Source organism: Rhyacophila brunnea, unplaced genomic scaffold (genome assembly GCF_057557595.1).
Source record: "Rhyacophila brunnea isolate RB1 unplaced genomic scaffold, BYU_Rbru_1.0 scaffold_4, whole genome shotgun sequence".
NCBI classification, from domain to species: Eukaryota; Metazoa; Arthropoda; class Insecta; order Trichoptera; family Rhyacophilidae; genus Rhyacophila; species Rhyacophila brunnea.
Genome location: NW_028233068.1, coordinates 2,604,008 through 2,624,540, shown reverse-complemented (window position 1 = coordinate 2,624,540; position 20,533 = coordinate 2,604,008). Strand labels below are relative to the sequence as shown.

Genomic DNA, 20,533 nt, shown 5'->3' with positions numbered 1-20,533 from the left:
TATCTACTTACACGCAGGTAACATTTTAACTTGTGTTTAACTTGTGTTTTAACTTTTATTTTGTGACAGTATTTTTTTAGGAATAGATATGATTATCTAAGAACCGATAATGAATTTGAATGAAAATCAGATATTATTAAATCTCCATATTATTGGACATAAAACTGTTTTCCTTTTTGGTAAGACTATAATATCAGCAGTAAATTTCTGTTTGATGGCGATCAGCGACAACGCCATGACCACCGTGGTGATAAATGAATAAGTTTATCATAACATCAAAAAATTCACTTACGTGGCGGCGCCAGGAAAACTTTCTCAATTGAGTTGAGTTGTTCCACAATGAACGAATGACTTGCAAAACACAATTCGAGAAGAATATTTTTAATGCAAAACCTTTTAATTATAATGGTTATAACTGTCTGACTTTCTTTAACTTTTCATATAATAATTCTGTCGCTGAAGTGCATTTAAATAAATGTCAAAATAAGATGGAAGACGGCGCTAGCTACTTAAACAAATCCCTATTGTTATCGGGAAATAAAAAACTAAGTCATAATAATTTCAGTGGTTCGCAATCGGATAACAGTCATAACGTATCGGAATAAAACTATAATTATTTAATTGATGGAATATATTATGAATTATGTTTTTCAATTTAAATACACTTAGTAAAATTATAGAATATAATATATGTGTCTCGATTATCGTTCAATAGTGTCTATCAAGCAAAGATTATTTTTTCAACCCAACAAAAGTGCTTGCTTTAGAATAATATAAAGAATAGCCTGGGTGGACACTCATTCATTTTATTAAAATCCAATAGTCCATAATGCTATTTTAAGCCTACCGTATTGAACTGACTTTCTCTTAGGTATGCTGACATACTGTAGTTTAAATGCTAGAAGATATCAATATTCGTCTATTGTACTCCGGACACGCCACATTGCGACGTAGTGGAGTCGGATTGCTGATGTCCAAGGAAGCTTGCAAGTGCCTCACCAGCTGGGAACCTATCTCCGAACGTCTACTCCGCGCTACTTTCAAGACCAAGTCGGGCTCCATCACTTTTCTGCAGTGCTATGCTCCCACAGAGGCTGCTAGCGATGCAGATAAGGATACATTCTACGAAAGTTTGGCGGAAGCCGCTGGAAATATCCCCAGCTGTGATCATGCAGTTATCCTTGGTGATCTTAATGCCAAAGTAGGATCTGACCCCTCGCGTGGACCCTTTGTGCTGGGAAAACATGGCCTTGGCCAAATGAACGATAATGGTTCCCGTCTGGTAGATTTTGCCTCAATGAATGGTCTTGTGATTGGTGGTAGTTTTTTACCTCATAAGACCATCCACAAATATACATGGACATCGCCAGACGGTAATACAAGAAACCAGATCGACCACATTTTGGTCAAAGCGAAATACTGGCATGAACTGCTAGACGTGCGGACATATAGAGGTGCAGACATCCACAGTGACCACGAACTCTTGGTCGGGAAATCCCGTATAGACCTCAAACGAGTCCCAAAACCCAAAAGGACGGTCAGACTCGATGTGGAAAAACTGAAAAGTACCCGTGTGCGTGCAACCTATGAGCTGGAGCTGCAGAAGCGCTTATATGATGCTAGAACTCTCACGTCTTCCATCGACTCGGATCCCTTGGAAGGAAAATGGATATTATTCCGGGATGCTATAATGAGCTCCGCAACTACTGCATTAGGAGAGCGGCATACGCACAGACTGGACTGGATGTCACCTCATACATGGGAGATGATTGAGAAGAGGAAGCTCCTGAAAGAATTGCGAGACAATGGTACATACGACCCACAGCGCAGCGCGGAATACCAGACAATGGACCGCGTGGTAAAGCGTTCTGCCCGCCGCGATAAGCGCCGACGCCTGGATGACCTCATTCGGGATGCGGAATCTGCTGCCTGCAAGAATAATCCAAGTGCTCTCTTCCGCATCACCAGAGCAATTTGCGGTAAGAAACGTCCAGTGGTCACTGCATTACGCAACTCTGACGGAGTGACAGTCACCGAACCTGCAAAGGTCCAGGAGCTATGGCGCCAACATTTCAGTGATGTCCTGAATCGCCCACCTCCATTGCATCCCTTCGATATTCCGTCGGAGATCACCGCCCTCGGAATCACTACTGCATCGGGATTCTGCGAAGATCCTCCGACAACTGCTGAAGTTAAAGAAGCTGTCAAAAGACTGAAGCGCAGGAAAGCTCCTGGAGATGATGGCATCCATGCAGAATTTCTGCTCTGCGGACTGAGCGCTGTATTGCCGTCCTTGTGTGACCTTCTGCACGAGGTGTGGGAAAGGGAGCAGTGCCCCAAAGCCTGGAGGGATGGTACCGTTGTTACTCTGCACAAAAAGGGTAACCCACAAGACTGTAATAATTACAGAGGAATCACTCTCCTCAGCGTTCCCGGGAAGGTGTTGGCATAGATTCTCCTGTACAGGATTAGAAGTCCCATGCTGGACGTTTTGCGTGCGCAGCAGAGTGGATTTGTCCCGGGGAAGTCCTGCTCAGAGCATATTTCAACTCTCCGAAGCCTTCTGCAACAGTACCAAGAGATGAATATACCTGTCGCCTGCTGCTTCGTGGACTATGAAAAGGCATTTGACAGTCCTCATCGTGAATCTCTGTGGCAAATTCTGCTAGGATATGGTGTCCCACGGAAACTGGTCGCCGTGATAAGTGCTCTCTGCACCAATACAGAGTGTCGCGTGAGAGCAGCCGGAACATCCTCTGACCTCTTTGAAATCACGTCAGGAGTCAAGCAAGGATGTGTACTTGCGCCCTTTCTTTTTATCATCATGATGGATTTCATAATGCGTAAGACGGTTTGCCCCGACAGTGGGATACGCCTACATCATGATGACACAAGCGATCTATGCGAAGAAAGACTGTGCGACTTGGAGTATGCAGACGATGCAGTCGTGTTTGACTCGACGATCGAGAGGTTGGAGGTGACCGTGAACAGGCTAGCCGCGAACTCGATGCGTGTGGGTCTTCATCTGAATGCCGCTAAGACCAAATCCATGTGCAGTGCTGCTTGCATCGACGCCGACACTCCTCTGCGGGTTTCTGATCTGCCCGTCGAGCTGGTGTCCAGATTCAAGTACTTGGGTGCCACGGTTGCCGATGATGGTGGTATTTCTAGTGAGCTTGGAATCCGCATGGGTGTGGCGGGCTCTGCGTTCAACCAACTTGGAGTCGCATGGAGGTCAAGGCTGTATTCTGTGAGGACCAAATGTCGTTTGTTTAACGCGTGCGTGCTACCTGTGCTCCTGTATGGCTGTGAGACATGGCATCTTACTAAGCTTCAAGAGTCACGGCTTTTGAGCTTTGAGAATCGATGTCTCCGCAGAATCTTAGGGGTACATTGGTACGACCGCGTTACAAATATCCGAGTTCGTGAGCAGACACAACAGCCTTCGGTGATTGAAGTTATCACGAAGAGACGATTCACATGGCTGGGACATGTATTCCGGATGCCGCCAAAGAGTGCGGCACTTCGTACCCTTGTGGCACAGCCTCAAGGGTTCCGTCGCCGTGGCCGGCCCTCCCTCACCCTGCAGCGATGCTACAAAAGCGACCTACGTGCTGCAGGTCTGACATGGCGGGAGGCACAGGAGTTGGCGATGGACCGAGGGAAGTGGCGCCAACTTGTGCTTGCCCTATGCCCCAATGTTGGGACGTGACAGGGTGAAAGAAGAAGAAGAAGATTTTTGTCGACTTATAAGTGGTGTAAACTCTGAAAACTCAGAATTCTGCTATTCTTGATAGTATTGACTTGGGTGTCCCTGATAACTATCATAGAAATTCGGAGCATTAGTTGTTTGTTCTCCCGAGGAGCAGAAGTAACCTGCCATTGGTGATGCAAATCGGGAGGGCAATAACTCTGTTGAACCAAATCGCTTCGGATGTTGATATATTCCATCTACGTGAGGATGAGTATAGGTGAACGTTATTTTATAAATTCTTAAAATCGGGTCCACTTAGCTCATTCGGTGTGCTTCCATGCTTTATAATTTATATTAAATATTTTTTTTATAATTTTATACCTATTACTTTACTTTTCACAGTTTACAGTTTTTGTGATAGTGAATATATTTATTTTTTCTTCTTTACACTGTTTCTTTGTTTTTGAAATAAATGTCATGTTGTGAACGTCTTAAATTTTTAATTTGTAATGTTCACGGTATGTAAAAAAAAAAAATGAATTTGAATTTGAAAAAAAATTCGACCATAGCACGAAACTGAATATCGATCATAGTGTTAGATAATACTTATATTATTTCGAATACAAAGTGGTGAAAACTATTTGTAGAAAATGGTGATTGTTTCATTTTTGAAAAAAATGGTAAAAAGTTAATTAATATGAACGAAATATGGAATCAAAAATCTTCATTTAACGCGACCAGGTTACCACATTGCATTCTAAGTTAAGCAATAACTAGCACTACTATCGGAACTCGCCATTTAGTACCTCCGCTTGACTTATATACACCGCCTTGGTATTGACGTAATATTGACGGAAACATAAATAATGAACATGACAAATTATAAATTCAAAGCGTTCACAACATGGCATAAAGTGTTAACAAATTTTCAAGTAAAAATACAGGGTCATAAAATAAGAAAAATGAAAGTATATGGAAGCACACAGAGTGAACTAGGTTGATTTGATAGACCCTATCTTAAAAACTTATAAAACAACGTCCCCCTAAATTTACACTCACGTAAGTGGAATATATCAATATCCGAAGCAATTTGATTAATCATAGTTATTCCCGTCTTAATTAGCAATACTAATGGCAGGTTAGTTCTAAACATTGGACGAACAAACAACGGATGTCCTGACTCCTAAGATAATTATCAGAGCCACACAAGCCAATACCACCACGAATGGCAGACTTTGAATTTACGTATTTAATCTTTTTTATTATGGTTGATGTATTGTGTAAGGAATTATTTGATATCTGTGAATATATTAATTTCCATCAGTTATGATTCTTGCTTTAACAAGAATTTAATATTAAATTTTATTTTTTTAAAAAGGATCAAATAAATTAAATAGAAATTTTGAAGAAAATCTAAAGCACCATAATGACTAGCATCTATTTATAATGTGTTTTCTACCTCTTGTGTATCACTAAATGACTAGACTTGTCCAACGATTATCTCTTTTTCGACATATATTATGTGTATTGATCATTTCCATTTAAGTTTTCCTGCAATTTTTATCACAGCACAATATCATTGTCCCTCATTCCAATTAAATTATTCCGTTTGTCTTTGCGCATTATAATTATATTGTGTTTACGTAAACATATAACAGTTGAATATTTTGCTTTTTATGAACAATGGAAGGTCAATTATAAACATCTTTAATATCATATAATAATATTTGCCTCCATAATGATTAGGTACATTGTAAAATATGATAATTTCAAAGAAGTAAATGTTTCTTTTAATCATAAAAAATTACAAGCTCTCAGAAGGTAAGGAATATAAATCGACGATTTGAGTTCCACAAATAAAATAATTCCAATCATAATAATATTCTAAGAAATTGTTAACAATTTATATCTACGAAACAATTGAGAAGCTTTTTGTATGTAAATGCAATGCTGTGGCTTTATTTCAGGTGCTGTTATAAATTTGAAGGAATAATGAAAACTGAAAGATGACTAATGAAGAGTGACCTAAAAATAAAACAAAGCGAAGAGGAAGCCAGGTGAATTAATGAGATTTTAAGCAGGAAAATTCCATAATTCCATATCAAGTACGCTGGGGCTTATTCAATTGAAGATATTCATTTCAAATTCATATTAAATAATATTATTCTACCTACACAATTCTACAAACAGGGATATTATTTTTTATTGTTAGTATGTATTTATTTCTTTATACTTTTTGACTTTTATTTTAAAAATATACCAATGACATTTCCAAGAATACCTAATGGAAATTATTTATAATAATAATATGTATTAATTTATAAGACCCGTTTCTATCAATAAAAGGATATAAAATCAAAGCAATTGAGAATTTTTCGGAGAAAGCCTTATTTTCCCAGCCCATTTGGAATCAAATACATTTGGAAAAAAACAACATGTAATTTTAGCTACACTCGATATCGAGCCATCCATGGCTTCAGAGACAATATCTTTACCATGTGTACTACCGTAAGCACTAAGATAGAATGATATTATAACTTTACTATTTATATAAATAGGGTGATTTGAATGTTGAATATATTTTGATATTAATAGTTTTACTAAAAAATATTGTAAAATTATAGAAATTAAATAACATTTGAACCGTAATAATTCCATTTCAATACAAATGTGAGTTAATATTATACATTTTAAAATATATCATAATATTCCACTTGTGTGAGGTGAGCAAGTGGACTTTATTTTTTTAATTGTTAAGATAGGGCTTACTTGGAGTTACCAAATGAAAATTATGAATGGAGGACAAATGACTTGAATATGAAGAATGACATTATGGTGGATTTATACAAATTTTAAATAAAAAGTAATTAATAAAATCGTTTATGTCATTCATGAATATTCTGGTCAACCACCGCCAGGGTGACTTTTCCCTATCTTCTTCTATCCGGAACAGTTCATCATATCAATCATAAAGAATCTGAAGTCATGAAATACGGCGTCGCTCCACTACCTTTACCGTTGATCTTTCCTCAGATAACGAATTGAGGGATGCTGAATTTTTTTCCCTCATAATAGGCGAAGGCACTGTAGTTGTATGCTTTTATTATTACGAATAACTAAATCCTGTCCCATTAATTTGAAGATATTAACATTTTTCTTACTTTATTAAGCACCGAAGTGCATGGTTGCAAATAATCGGTCCCGTACGGCTCCGTTCGGGACGAAATGTGAGCAATTAAATATTATTCATTATGTCGCAATACAGCGCTGTGGAAGGCGTCCGTGCTTAATCCACGGCTGTATAGACACGGCGGGTGGTGGAGGATGTATTGTTTAATCCAATGATTTTTGAGTTACGACTTTGCAGCCACATTTTGAATATCTCAACTCACAGTGACATCTCCTGGTTTAGCGTCCATATTTAAATGCCACAAAAACACAGCGAACCATACGCAATTAATGCATATAGATACTAACTAGTAAAACTTATCCCACAGGCGACGTTTTCTGTATGTATATGTAAACAAATTTATAAGAATAGTGCAAAACAAATATGGCTATGAAAATATGCGTGTCTATAATAGATGAATGGAGGATATAGGTGGATCGTTTCTAAAATGGATGAAAAATATGTATTCCTTTTGGATACTACATCGTAGCTGGTAACCCTATATTTACTTAACCTCACTTCACTCACTCGGTAAACTTCCTTATACGTACATAATATTATATAATATGTTATAACATTTTTTACACTCGTCTGTATTTATATACTCGTATTAATATAAAGGTATTATCATCTCGTTGTATTTAAAAAAAAAAAACGCTTTTTCTTTTCACTTTTTCTTGTCATATTGTAAATGTATACTTGTAACTTGTATTGTATACTCATGTTATTAAATGAATTTAAATTTAAAAGTATTCTCCACACTATCATTATTATGAGAGCAAAAACTTCCAAATTCAGAAAACATCGATTGATTGAGTCATTTCGTAAATTTTCGCGAAAAATCCAATATTTCAAGATGCCCATTGATTTAGTTAAGTTGGCACAGATAGCTTTTTGAATAAAATCACTTACTTGATGCGGTGAGTACGTTAATCACAACAACACCTTAAGTCCACCGATTACCGAAGCTCTACTCAACAGGGGATCTCTGTTGAAGGTTTATGGGGGGGTTAAGGAAGGCAGTGTTTCGCCAACGTTATTTTTACGTCACTGACACTACCAACAGCTTTCCTGCAATATACACGTCGAGCTTCCAAAGCTGCTTCATTTTTCAAACTATATATCGTTCCATAGTATAATGGTACTGGATGTACTTAGACAAATAGTGTATTTTGTCATTTTCATACTTATCGTGCATTACGTCATGATATAAGCATAATACTATATTCATGGTTTCATTATGTTATACCATTTTTTATTAATTCGTATACTGTATTGACTGAATATAATATTTATATAACAAATATTTCATAAAAGGTCGTGAAGTGATGAACGATTTAAAGTAAATAGAGTATAAAGTATATAAATAAGGAAACGTGTAATAAAAACTAATATTGAAAGTAGCCGGACTAATCAATTTGAAAGGAAGAATTCGACTCTCCACTATCATAAAACTCCTGAGGCTAAAACGACTAAGCAATGTCCGGTGCATTCCAATAAAACGATTACTAATTTTGGTCTCTTTTTGGGAACAGACCAGAACTTTAGGAGGATAAAAAATACCATTGAAGAAACCACAGAAGTACTGAGAGTAAGAGGTAAAAATTGAAAATGAATTTACCATAAAATAAAACACTCATATTTTTCATTTATACATTTAATCATATTATTGGTAAGAGAATAATGATATAATATTATTATTTTTTATCTTATATTTTTATTTATTATTAGTAGGTACCTAAACTAGACAGCATTTATCATTGAAAATACATATTTTCCAAATTACTCAGAAACATACTAAATAATATTGATCCGTATGGTATTTGATCATACATCCTTTGCTATCCAGGCGAGAGCTCTTACCACTAATCTATTGACAAAAAACTAACTTTACAGATGTTATGGAATAAATATGGAATCCCAAGTAAAACCACTATAATTATTATGTTAGTAAATCTTAATTGAAAAATGAATATTTATTTTTCTGATAAGTACTAAGAATTAATAAATTGTATTTATTACGTATGAAGTAGGGAATTGAAAAAAATATTTTTCCGTTCTGAAATTAATAAATACCTAGGTTCAAATTGGCCACGAAATGCTTAATTGATATTTTGATATCATATAACTACAGCATACATTTGCAATCAAAACTCAAGTAAGCCAAAAATACTATTTTACATACGAATATATTTAAAAAAAAAAATACATTTATGTTGAAAACTTTTCATTCAGATTTTATGTTTTGGTGAAATGAATTTCTCGTATTCGTGGAATATAATAATTAAAAAAAGGATAACTCGATGGACTTTCAAAATAATTTATTTTCGGCAAACTTTCTAGTAAAATTTTATGTTAAAATAGCTCTTTAGTTTATAAATTTTAATATTTAATAAAGATTAGTAGAGAAATATTTTCTAAAAATAACGTTCAACTTAGTTATAAAACACGTGGAATAATTATTTTTCAAGAATATTAAATATGAAAATTTGATTGTATTAAAGTGATCAGTGTAATTTTAGGTACGTATATATACCTACAAATTTAAATAATATAGGTTTCATGGTCAATGATTTGTATAAAAGTATTCATCTTCCTCATAGTTGATAATAGAGCTTATATTCCAAACGCTTTCAGTGCTATATCTTCCCAAAAACACTTGCATTCTACCATTCGCGTGACTTGAAAATTCCGTAGCCTTGATTACTTGGTTTAACTTCGATACAACAATATGTCTAAATTTATATCATTTCTCCCGGTTGTATTACCAAATTTCTATAACATTTTCCAAACCTGTCATTACTCTCTTTACGATTACTATTTTACCACGTTTGTATTAGCTCGTATTCTTGATTGTGCGGTACAGATTTTTTCTTGTGTGTCCAGTATCATTTTTTTCTTATTTGTCCAAGATTTTTATTGGACAATTGAAGATTTTTAACTAACTTCCCGACTAGCTAGACATTTGAAACTTTTAGAATATATCAGAACACGACGACAATGCATTTTTTAATACTTTTAGCCATTTTTAAGCAGAATTGAATTCATTTTCAGTTAATTCTGTTTTGTATGGAAATTTATTATGGTTGGTTGCTAAGGGGGTCCTAGCAAACTAAATTATTAATATATATGTGCGTTACTATGGAAATCAATATGTAATGTCAAAATGACATTTCAGTATTCTATATTTATTCAGTATTTCTATCAAGTACAATAAAAAGTTTTTATTAATACATAGAATTGTTAAGTTTATATGATTCAACAGAAATTTATAAAAAGGTGGTACCTATATAAAAAGTTATTTTTATCTTGCAATAATTATTCTGATTGATTACATTTTCTTAACCCCCAGTGCAATACATGTCTTACTAAAATATGAATGGAACTTATTTAACTTATGTAGTGGTAATTTAATATGAATGTCCTAATAATTTAAAACTAAAAACCTTTGAGAATCACGAAAAGCGCGGGATAAAGAAGATAGATTTGTTTTTATTTAGCAATCACTTAAGAAAATTGAATTGAATTGAACCTTTGCAAAATAGATTATTGGGTTTTCACGATTTACATTATACAATTTATTCTTTTTGGCTTCCTTTATAAGAAACCAGCTTTGAGGACTTAAGTATAATGTGTTACATTAACACTATTTACTTCGAGAAAACCAATTTATTCAGATTCCATTTTAAAGTGGAAAATGCGACCCAATCGCATGCAATACCTCGTAAATGATTCTAACACTTTATGTAAATGTATTTTAGTATCACAACATCTGTAACTCGGTATTACAGGGAAATAATTTTATATTTATCTCTCTTATAGAAAACAGAAATTCTACTCAATTTCGAATATTGTAGGTAGGTACATTATGAGGATTATTCCTCTAAATAATTATATGTTACATAACTATATTCTGTTTCCAGAGTTTATTATTTTCATTCGTTAATTCATAGATGTAAGCCATTCTATAAAATTAAATAAAACAACGCGTCCGTGGTGGCTTGATTTCTTGAGTGCCGTCTCAGAAGCCATAGGTTGCGAATTTTTTGTGCGGCTTGCAAAAAAATATTTAGTGTTTTTACAACATACTCCAGTGCACGGACTTAACAGATTGTGCTAATGGCTAACAACCATTTCTCGTAAATATTATCTATTAATATAGTATCCACCCGATGAAGCCGCATATAGCATGCTCCGCTTACGAGCAATAATGACAATTTACTAATTTATAATAATAATGACAATATTAGAGGAACATTGTCATCTGACCCATTGTATACTAAAATTAAGACGTAGTTGTTACCTATAGTTTCTTTTCCGTATGTTTTAGCCAATGATTAAATTTAATATATAATGTTATAGGTATATAAATACATCGAACTTCGTAGTCCAGTGCGTAAGGAACTGACCTTTCATCCATGGGCTTCGATTTCCGGTAAAATCACAATATATTTATGTGATTTTCTCAATTCTTCAGTTTGTAATTGTTTCACCTATATTACTGATTACACTATTGTTTCACTACACTATTGGCATTGATTCTCATAGCCTGTTAGAAGTAGGGAAAGCAGTACCGGTATTACAAAATTGGTATTCAATTTTTTATCGATACCGTAGTACCGGTTTCGAAAATCCAAAATACCGGTATTTCGGTATTAAGAAAACATACACGTTTATATTTTTCGAAAATGAATTTTATGTTATTTTTTCATTACATACTTAGTCCCATAATATTGTATATTAAATTTAGTGTCACGTTGTGGATATCCACTCATACCTATATTCAAAGTAGGTAAATTCTGACCGATAGAAGAGGATGCAAGATTGCTTGTCTTTCACACAAACCCCCACTCTGCGGCCGGCGCTGATCCCACTTTTTTACTTTGGCGGCAAGGAGGTATGGATCTCCATTGATCTCGATCACTTTTACCCTGACGTCTCAACTGGATGGATTTTTCAACTTAACTTACTTTTTGTTCATGGCCGGTTGGACGCCGGCCACATAAAAATCAGTTTTTCTTTCACTTTTATTGAACTTTTATTAACATTAATTCGCAAAATCAGTGTCTGCAATAACAAGGGATGCAGCAGATGAGTACCCTATTATTTTTATTATAATGTTTTTGTAAAATAGTATGTTTTCGCATAAAAAAGATCACAAGTCTCCTTAATTTCATGTCTCTATAATTATTATACTTGTCAAAATAAATTTAATGTTTTTTAGTCTGTAATAAACAACTATTGTTATCTTTAAATCTAGTGTTTTCTTTATATACATGGTATTTAGTTATGTACACACTTAGAAAGCACTTGGCGCCCTTATTATCTATCAATTTTATCATACACTTACAAGTCTTGTTTATACATAGTTTTCTTAGTCTATTCAAATTCCTTTTTTCATTATATTCTATAGATACTAGTTCACTGATAGTCACATACATTTGTCAGCGCAATCTCATGCCCTGAATAATTTAATTATCATATTTTACTCTTTACGCTTACATCTTAATCATGCTCTATTCTTAACTTACAATTAATCCAATCGCTATTTTTTTTATTCACACATTCTCTCCTCTATTTTATTTTCCATTTTATCGCATATTTTTATATTAGTGTACCTACATATAAGTTTTATGCTGTCAAAACGCAAATATATTGACTTAAACCAACAAAAGTTGAATAATATTAAAACAAAATCTTTCAAAAAATATACTAAAATTATCGCGATGAAACAGCATATTTCGTAAAATAAAAATATATTCGTAGCAAACATTTCAAATAAATAACTATTGACCCAACGCTGGTAAAACATCCAACAAACGTTGAATTTGAAAGAGATTTTAAGTATTATAATATATATTATGTATATTTGAATATTTGAATATCAACATAATAAATGTAGTTAGGTATTTCAGGTTGCTATAAAATAGTGTTTTCAATAAATTTTGATAGTTATATATTGTATTTATATGTACTTACTTCTTTTTTCAATATGTTTTGACGACTACCGGTATCAATACCAGTATTTAATAAGAAATACCGGTATCGATATATTCTTTTAGTATTGCAACCCCTAATTGAACTAGTTATGCAGAATGTAGCCAGTCCACAATAATGTCGAGCTGAGATAATGGTACTTTAGTAACAACATGATTATTAAAAATGTATGTAAAATGTTAAATGTCAAATTGTAAATAGTATTTTATTTCAACAAAAAAAATGTGGCTTGGCTATTTTCAGCAGAATGTAGAGAAAACCTTCTCGCATCTGATCTATATTATATCTCATTTTTTATTTTTTGTGGACTGGCTACTTTCTGCATAACTATGTCCAATTGTAAGTATATACGTATATATTTTTTGATATAATATTATATACGAGCGTCCCCATCTATAATTACCCCGAAGAGTTATCTTTAATTTTTATATTTGAATATACATACGTAGTTCATAATATAATCGAAGTAAGTTAGGTTATTATTTGGTCTCCTTTGTTAAAAGCACATACCTAGTCAGTTATTGCAGCGAATTCTTTCACGATCCTGAGCGCTGCGAATATTTCATATTAAACGCTGATTTGCTCCGAAACATTTGGTTTTATACGATTATATATTTTTTGTATTGGCTTTCGGACGTTTGAGGCCTTTACAACTGTTGGATTCAGTACCCAAACATACTATCAATAATTATTTAATACATAATAATACACAGTAGGTATTTATGACAGTCCTTCTGAAATAGATAAATACACATTATTATTGAACGAGAACATACATAAGAATTAAAAATATTATATTCTTATTATTTAAAATACAAAATTTTAGAAAATTTATAATAGCAATACCTTTATTTGACCACAAACTTAGTTACTTTTCTTCGGCGGAATTTTCAACACCTCAGATACCGTAGTTATTATAATTTATTTGAATTAAAGTGAATTAAGTTCTAAATCTAACTCGATTCAGCTATATTTTCAAAGTTTTTCAATATTACTATAATAATACATATACTATAAGAGATTATGTCTGAGAAGAATTCTGCAGTTTTTTGGACATTTTGCCAGGCGCAGACCGGACAACCTAGAGAGACTGGTAGTTTTGGGTAGCCTCCAGGGAAGTCGAAGCAGAGGTAGAGCGTCTGCGCGATGGAGCAACTATCCGCGAGCGGGCATCCATTCTGCCCTGAGAGAAGCGGAAGATCGAGAAGGATGGAAAGTCTTGGTCGCTCAAAGGATGACGAAACTTAAATGTGGTCACGATCCTCAGCCATGAGTGCACGACCAAGAAGAATACATATAGATACGGGTAGTATTTAAATAATAAATACACGTTTCATCCTTCTGTTGGTAAATAGTATATATTTTCACAAGAATAATATTGTGTTAATATCACAGAACCATCAATAATTATTATAATATCGATGACCCAGTATTAAAAAACGTAGTTTTTAGACAATCGTGTTTTAATATTTTGAATATTTTACAATACACAAGATTTTACAAGTTTTAAAAGGATACACGTCAGAATTTATCTATTATAAATTGAAACGTATGGTCAATCGCCAGTTTTAAATGGAAACAATTCAAAATGGATCTGTATAAAACTGGTTTTGTTTGAAAGTTTGTAAAATTTCATATGGATTTTTTTGCTCTCAAGGTATTTAAACAATTTTTTCGAATTGTTTCTGTACAAAACCGACAAGAGCTCATTTTTACGAGTATTTTGATACCAATATCGCGAAATGTCGAATTTTTGACTTGTTACCGTTCAATACTGGCTCATCGATATGTACCTGCGTGATTAATTATTGTGAATGATTCTGGTATCTAACCATTGCCTTCTGAAGTTTGGCAAAAAATATTCCAAAATTCTATGTTCTTAAGGTAATAATATAATATATAATACTAAATGGGTAAATTTAACATCAGGCTAGAGTTTTTGTTAAAATTTTTGCCTCTAGTAGGTATATATAGATATTCGTATCCAGAACATTTAGTGTATTTCTAACAACAATAAAAGCTTTTCGGTACTGTTCGTATCAGGAATACAGCGGAAAACACATTTTGAAAATACCCGATATAGGTACTGGATTATTTTTTAATTTGGATTAGTTTAGGTTAGGTTAGGTTTGGTTAGGTTAACCTATCAAATAATCCAGTTTATCGGCTATTTTCAAAATGTGTTTTCCGCTGTATTCCTGATAACCGAACAGTACCAGCTTTTCTCATAAAAACGGCTATTAATATAGACTGCATTCTTTAGACACTAATTTGCCAGTTTCACCCCAATGTCGAGCATTTGAATATCCACAGAATTTAAGTTTAACATGCATTTTGCCAGGGATGGCTATCAATCATTCTCTCGACCCATTGTTCCCATACCGGATCGAAACATTAATTTCAATATATATTTATATATCAATTGTATCTAGCTATGAGATTCTAAGGTATGAATTTTGAAATATTTTACTCTTAACAATACTATAAATAATGCATCACTTTTATGCTAATGCTGTAGTTCCATACCTATGTAGTTATTATTATAGCACTTTAGCGAGGGAGTCACTACTATATATTTAAATAATTTAAAAAAATATGTCAGTATTATAATAAATTTATCATTATTAAAATACAATCGAAATCGGTTATTACGATCACGGATATTGCGAGATCTCGGCTGTAATGAGGAAACATTCGTTGACATTTTAGTTAATGATTTTCTCCATATATTTATCTACTGTTATAACGACCAACTTATCGGATATACCGAGCTAAAATATCATCAAAAAATTTATTAAAACTGTTAATTTGTGTTGATCGTTTAAAAACATTTCGACCTTAAGGGGGGACATGCTCGTCGAAGGTCAAAATTGAGTTTTTATTGTATATTCAAACCATGATCCTGGACATTCCTTAAACGTTGTAGATGATCTATTTATATACTTTTGAAGCCTTATTATCCTTTATAGTTATTTTAAACATTTGATGACTGCATGAAGTATTTTTGTTACATAAAATAGTATTCTTTTAAACCTCTCGCTCTAATGTTTTAGAATATAGTCATATTTCGGTACATAACTGTGCAGTGGTGTTAAGATTTTTTACATTTATTAATTTTTAAACGCATTTATAAAACCATTAGCATAATTTATTACGAGATAATTTTTGTAAAATATTCACGATAAAAAATTATATTGATAATCTCTGTGATCCCAAATTTGACAAGAATTAGGCATTTTATTATTCAAAAAATCGGCAAGATTAACACATTTCAAGATGATTCTAAAGATATTTATTATAAGCTATGTCTTTGACTATTCAAGTGTGATAAACATCTTATGAATAATGATTGCTTTATAATAATTATTGACCTAAGAATAAGGTAGTGTTTTTTTGAAATACGCCATTTCTTTTGTCATTCCCCAGTGGTTAAGCTACAACATACGGCCGTAGCCATAAATTGACAAACTATAATTGAAGTAAATAGTAAAATGATATTGACGCGCGTGTTTGAACATGTACCGTTTAAAAAAAAATAAAAAAAAATTCGGTTAGGTACATGTTCAAACACGCGCGTTAACATAATTTTACTCCCTACTTTAATTATAGTTTGTCATTTTATGGCTACGGCCGTATGTTGTAGCTTAACTACTAGGGAATGACAAAAGAAATGGCGTATTTCAAAAAAACACTACCTTATTCTTAGGTCAATAATTATTATAAAGCAATCATTATTCATAAGATTTTTATCACACTTGAATGGTCAAAGACATAGCTTATAATAAATATCTTTAGAATCATCTTCAAATGTGTTAATCTTGCCGATTTTTTGAATAATAAAATGCCTAATTCTTGTCAAATTTGGGATCACAGAGATTATCAAAATAATTTTTTATCGTGAATATTTTACAAAAATTATCTCGTAATAAATTATACTAATGGTTTTATAAATGCGTTTAAAAATTAATAAATGTAAAAAATCTTAACACCACTGCACAGTTCTGTACCGAAATATGACTATATTCTAAAACATTAGAGCGAGAGGTTTAAAAGAATACTATTTTATGTAACAAAAATACTTCATGCAGTCATAAAATGTTTAAAATAACTATAAAGGATAGTAAGGCTTCAAAATTATATAAATAGATTATCTACAACGTTTAAGGAGTGTCCAGGATCATGGTTTGAAAATACAATAAAAACTCAATTTTGACCTTCGACGAGCATGTCCCCCCTTAAGCAATAAAATCCGATCGGACAGAATACCGCCGGGATCGCATTGCGTTTATGACACTAGTTAAGTGTCTTAAGTGCCTACCTAATTGGTGTTTTCGCCGACAATATTGAAAAAGTATCCACGCATATGGTTGAAATAAGTAAAAACTTCAAGGTACTTAGGTAGCAGCGTTCATTACAATAAACAACTTATTTTGTAGTTTATGAATGCCATGCTTGTTTCGGGGATTTTTACGATGGTTTTCAGATTTTTTATTTTAGACTTTTTGTGTCATGTGACCGCTCATTTAAAAATATCTATTCTCTGATATAACGAGTAACGCTTATTACGAGCAAATTCAATCGGTCTCATCTTCCTCTTAATAACCAATTTCGACTGTATATAATATATTCAAAATATAAAAAAATATATCCCACCCCTGCATTTCCAGTCGTGCATTCGAATAACTACTTGTAAACCCCTTGACAGGGTAGGGAGGCTATACTTTCTGTCAATTTGCAAAAGGTGGAGCAGTGGGAGTACAGAAGGGGGGGTCTTGGCTTAAACTGTCCGCTAAAACACACACACACACACTGCACTAAAATACCCACTTCACTTCATTTCACTCGGCCGGATACTGATTCGGGGTAGGGATATATCGGACATTTTTATCAACAAGTATTTTTTAAAGTGGCCTTATTCGCGAATTTATTTACAATTTACCGAGAATATATCTATAATAATCTCACATATTTATATGATATAGAATGCGGCTGTATAATTTAGAATAATGCGCTCGATTTAGAAAATTTTATTTACTATAATCAAAGAAAATTTATTTATGAATTCTTTTATCACTTTCATCTTCCTACTGTCGAACGTTCTGCGATCAGCCAATATTTATTTTTACCGTATAGTATTAATATACCTCCTCGCAATATATGTATTAACCACAGTGGGGAGGCATTCTAGTATTACACAAGTCTATATTTACGTCATGAATATATCTGGGAAAATCTCGGTAACCACGATAATGTTTATATCACTAAACGAGTTCTATTTATACATCCAAAAACAGACTACAATATAATAGAACATTAATAATCTAATGTTGCATATTCTATGAATTTCAATAGGTATATAGTCCTATTATTATTTATAACCTCGCTAAAATAACTTAAAATAGTTAACCAATCGATTGAGTATCCCTTTCTTAAAAATAGGGAAGCTATCGTGATCTTGAACATAATAATATACATAATACCCATTGGTGGCGCTTTTCGCAGTGGACTGTATTATTTTAAGGATCATGTGAATTCCCGATCTAGGGGTGGTCTTTATGATGATTTATGATGGCTCCGTAGTCTGGTTGCACTGTCACTCGCGTGGTATTGTTTGTTTTAGGTCACCCGTTGCGCGGCACTTGGCGGTACACAGTTTATGGATTATAATGAGGTTGATGATAGCCGATATCACGGCTTGCCAGGTATTCAGAAGTATCCGACGGTCCCACTATATCAAGCTGGCGAACTACTTCTGAATCAGTCTGTATTATTGAGTCATTCACTAAGCGACGGAAAGCTATTAGAAACCCGCACGCGTCCGCTTTGTCTATTTAACTGGATGTCTCTTGCATTTACGCTCGAATTATGACCGTAACTCCGCACTTGCCTGGTATTGTAACAATACCAAGGAATTTGGAGGTGGGTGGGAAAATATGGAATAAATGCGAATAAAAATGGCTCAACCACCTATTATATTTTTTAATTATAACATAATAATATATAATGCAGAACTATTCTAACTCACATTTGAAATACTTCAGAAGGGAGCTCTTTGAAACAACTATATTTATTTTAAACGATGCAGACATATTGTGTCTGTATAAATAATTAATTACTTAAATACTATGATGTTTTAAACAACACTTCTGTAAAATATTTCAAATCTTCTGTATAAATGTAAAATATTTCAAATGTGAGTTAAGGACAGTTCTGTATTCAGATGACGAACTTACTGTCCAGAATTGACAATAATTATTAATTTATCATTAATATAATATATAGACTTTATCATTATCTTGATTTAACAATATAATTAATATGGTAACAATTGTTTGTCATAATTCAAAAACCTCGTAGTGTCATTATTAGAAATTAACCACAAGAAAGATAAAAGAGTTAGCTTATTTGAATAACAGCACTCTGCCGAAAAGGTGTCGAATCTCACTCAATCCTAGAATTTCTCCAATATGTATGTTTCTGAGGTTTTCTCAACATTAAAACAATATAAAAACATGTACTGTTGTCATTCAATGAGATGAGTAGTTGCAGTTGAGTACTGGCAAGTTAAAATCCCTACTTGATAAAGTTGAGATAAGAGATCGATGTATTATTAATTTATATTCGTTTTAAAATATTATAATATTACTTCTATAAAAATATGCTTAATATTTATTATTTATTTTATTTTGAATGCGTTTAAAATTTAATGATTGGTATATTTAAAATATCACTTTGTTTTAGACGTTCATGCGTATGTCTATAGGTTGGTATATATTTTGGGCGAATGTCAAAATCCATATCCTTGATGCACCATCACGTCCTGTAGACCTCAAAGCCTGGCCATCACTGGATCTCATTGAACACGACACGAGCGCATCCAATTGGGCATCTCTGAATAATTCACTTTTATTATTGAAAACGTTTCGCTAACTATAGAGTGCTGAGAATCTTTTAAAATATCGCCACTCACAATGAAGCAATTTTGAATGTTACCACTATCTTTATATTTTATTTTTGATATTATAATATATTAGTTATCATTGTATTGAAAATACTGGAAAAAACGCGATATTTAAAATTAAATAGGTACTAAAAACTTTTGGTTTTTATTTTTATCGTTTTTAAACACTTCCATACCAATGTTAGTTTATCCGTGTAATTAATAATGTTATACTTAACTGAAATTTTTCTTTTTGACTTACATTTCTTTGTGATAAAATGGTTATAATATTTTGTATTATAATAATTCATCTAGGGTTGAAATTAATATATCAAAAACACATGAATGTAATAATACGTACTACAGTGTTGATTAAAAATGTGCAATTTTAAGTCGAGATTTTTTTACTGTTATTAATTTATTTATTTGGCTATAATATTAGATAGGTACATAATATGTGTTATACATAACATAAATATGGCATCTTACTAAGCTTCAAGAGTCTCGGCTTTTGAGTTTTGAGAATCAATGTCTCCGCCGAATCTTAGGGGTACATTGTTACGACCGCGTTACAAACACCCGAGCTCGTGAGCACATACAGCAGCCTTCGGTGATTGAGGTCACAAAGAGATGCTTAACATGGCTGGGTCACGTGTTCCGGATGCCACCAAAGAGTGCGACACTTCGTACCCTTGTGGCACAGCCTTAAGTGCTCTGTCGCCGTGGCCGGCCC

The 20,533-nt window shown here is 33.2% G+C and overlaps 1 protein-coding gene across 1 annotated transcript; it reads left to right on the top strand.

Moving 5' to 3' along the window:
• Positions 1 to 970: 970 nt before the first annotated feature.
• On the top strand, positions 971 to 8,472 carry LOC147066732 (uncharacterized). The gene is made up of 2 exons (XM_085954667.1): positions 971 to 2,354; positions 8,399 to 8,472. The coding sequence occupies exons 1-2, from the start codon at positions 971 to 973 to the stop codon at positions 8,470 to 8,472; spliced, it is 1,458 nt and encodes a 485-aa protein (XP_085810793.1).
• Positions 8,473 to 20,533: the final 12,061 nt, after the last annotated feature.

What these genes read in the sequence shown, in the direction of transcription:
- LOC147066732 (XM_085954667.1), top strand. Translation starts at nt 971, where the DNA reads ATGTCCAAGGAAGCTTGCAAGTGCCTCACCAGCTGGGAACCTATCTCC. An exon ending in CCCCAAAGCCTGGAGGGATG is followed by an intron (nt 2,355 to 8,398) that starts GTACCGTTGTTA and finishes TTTTGGGAACAG; the next exon opens with ACCAGAACTTTAGGAGGATA.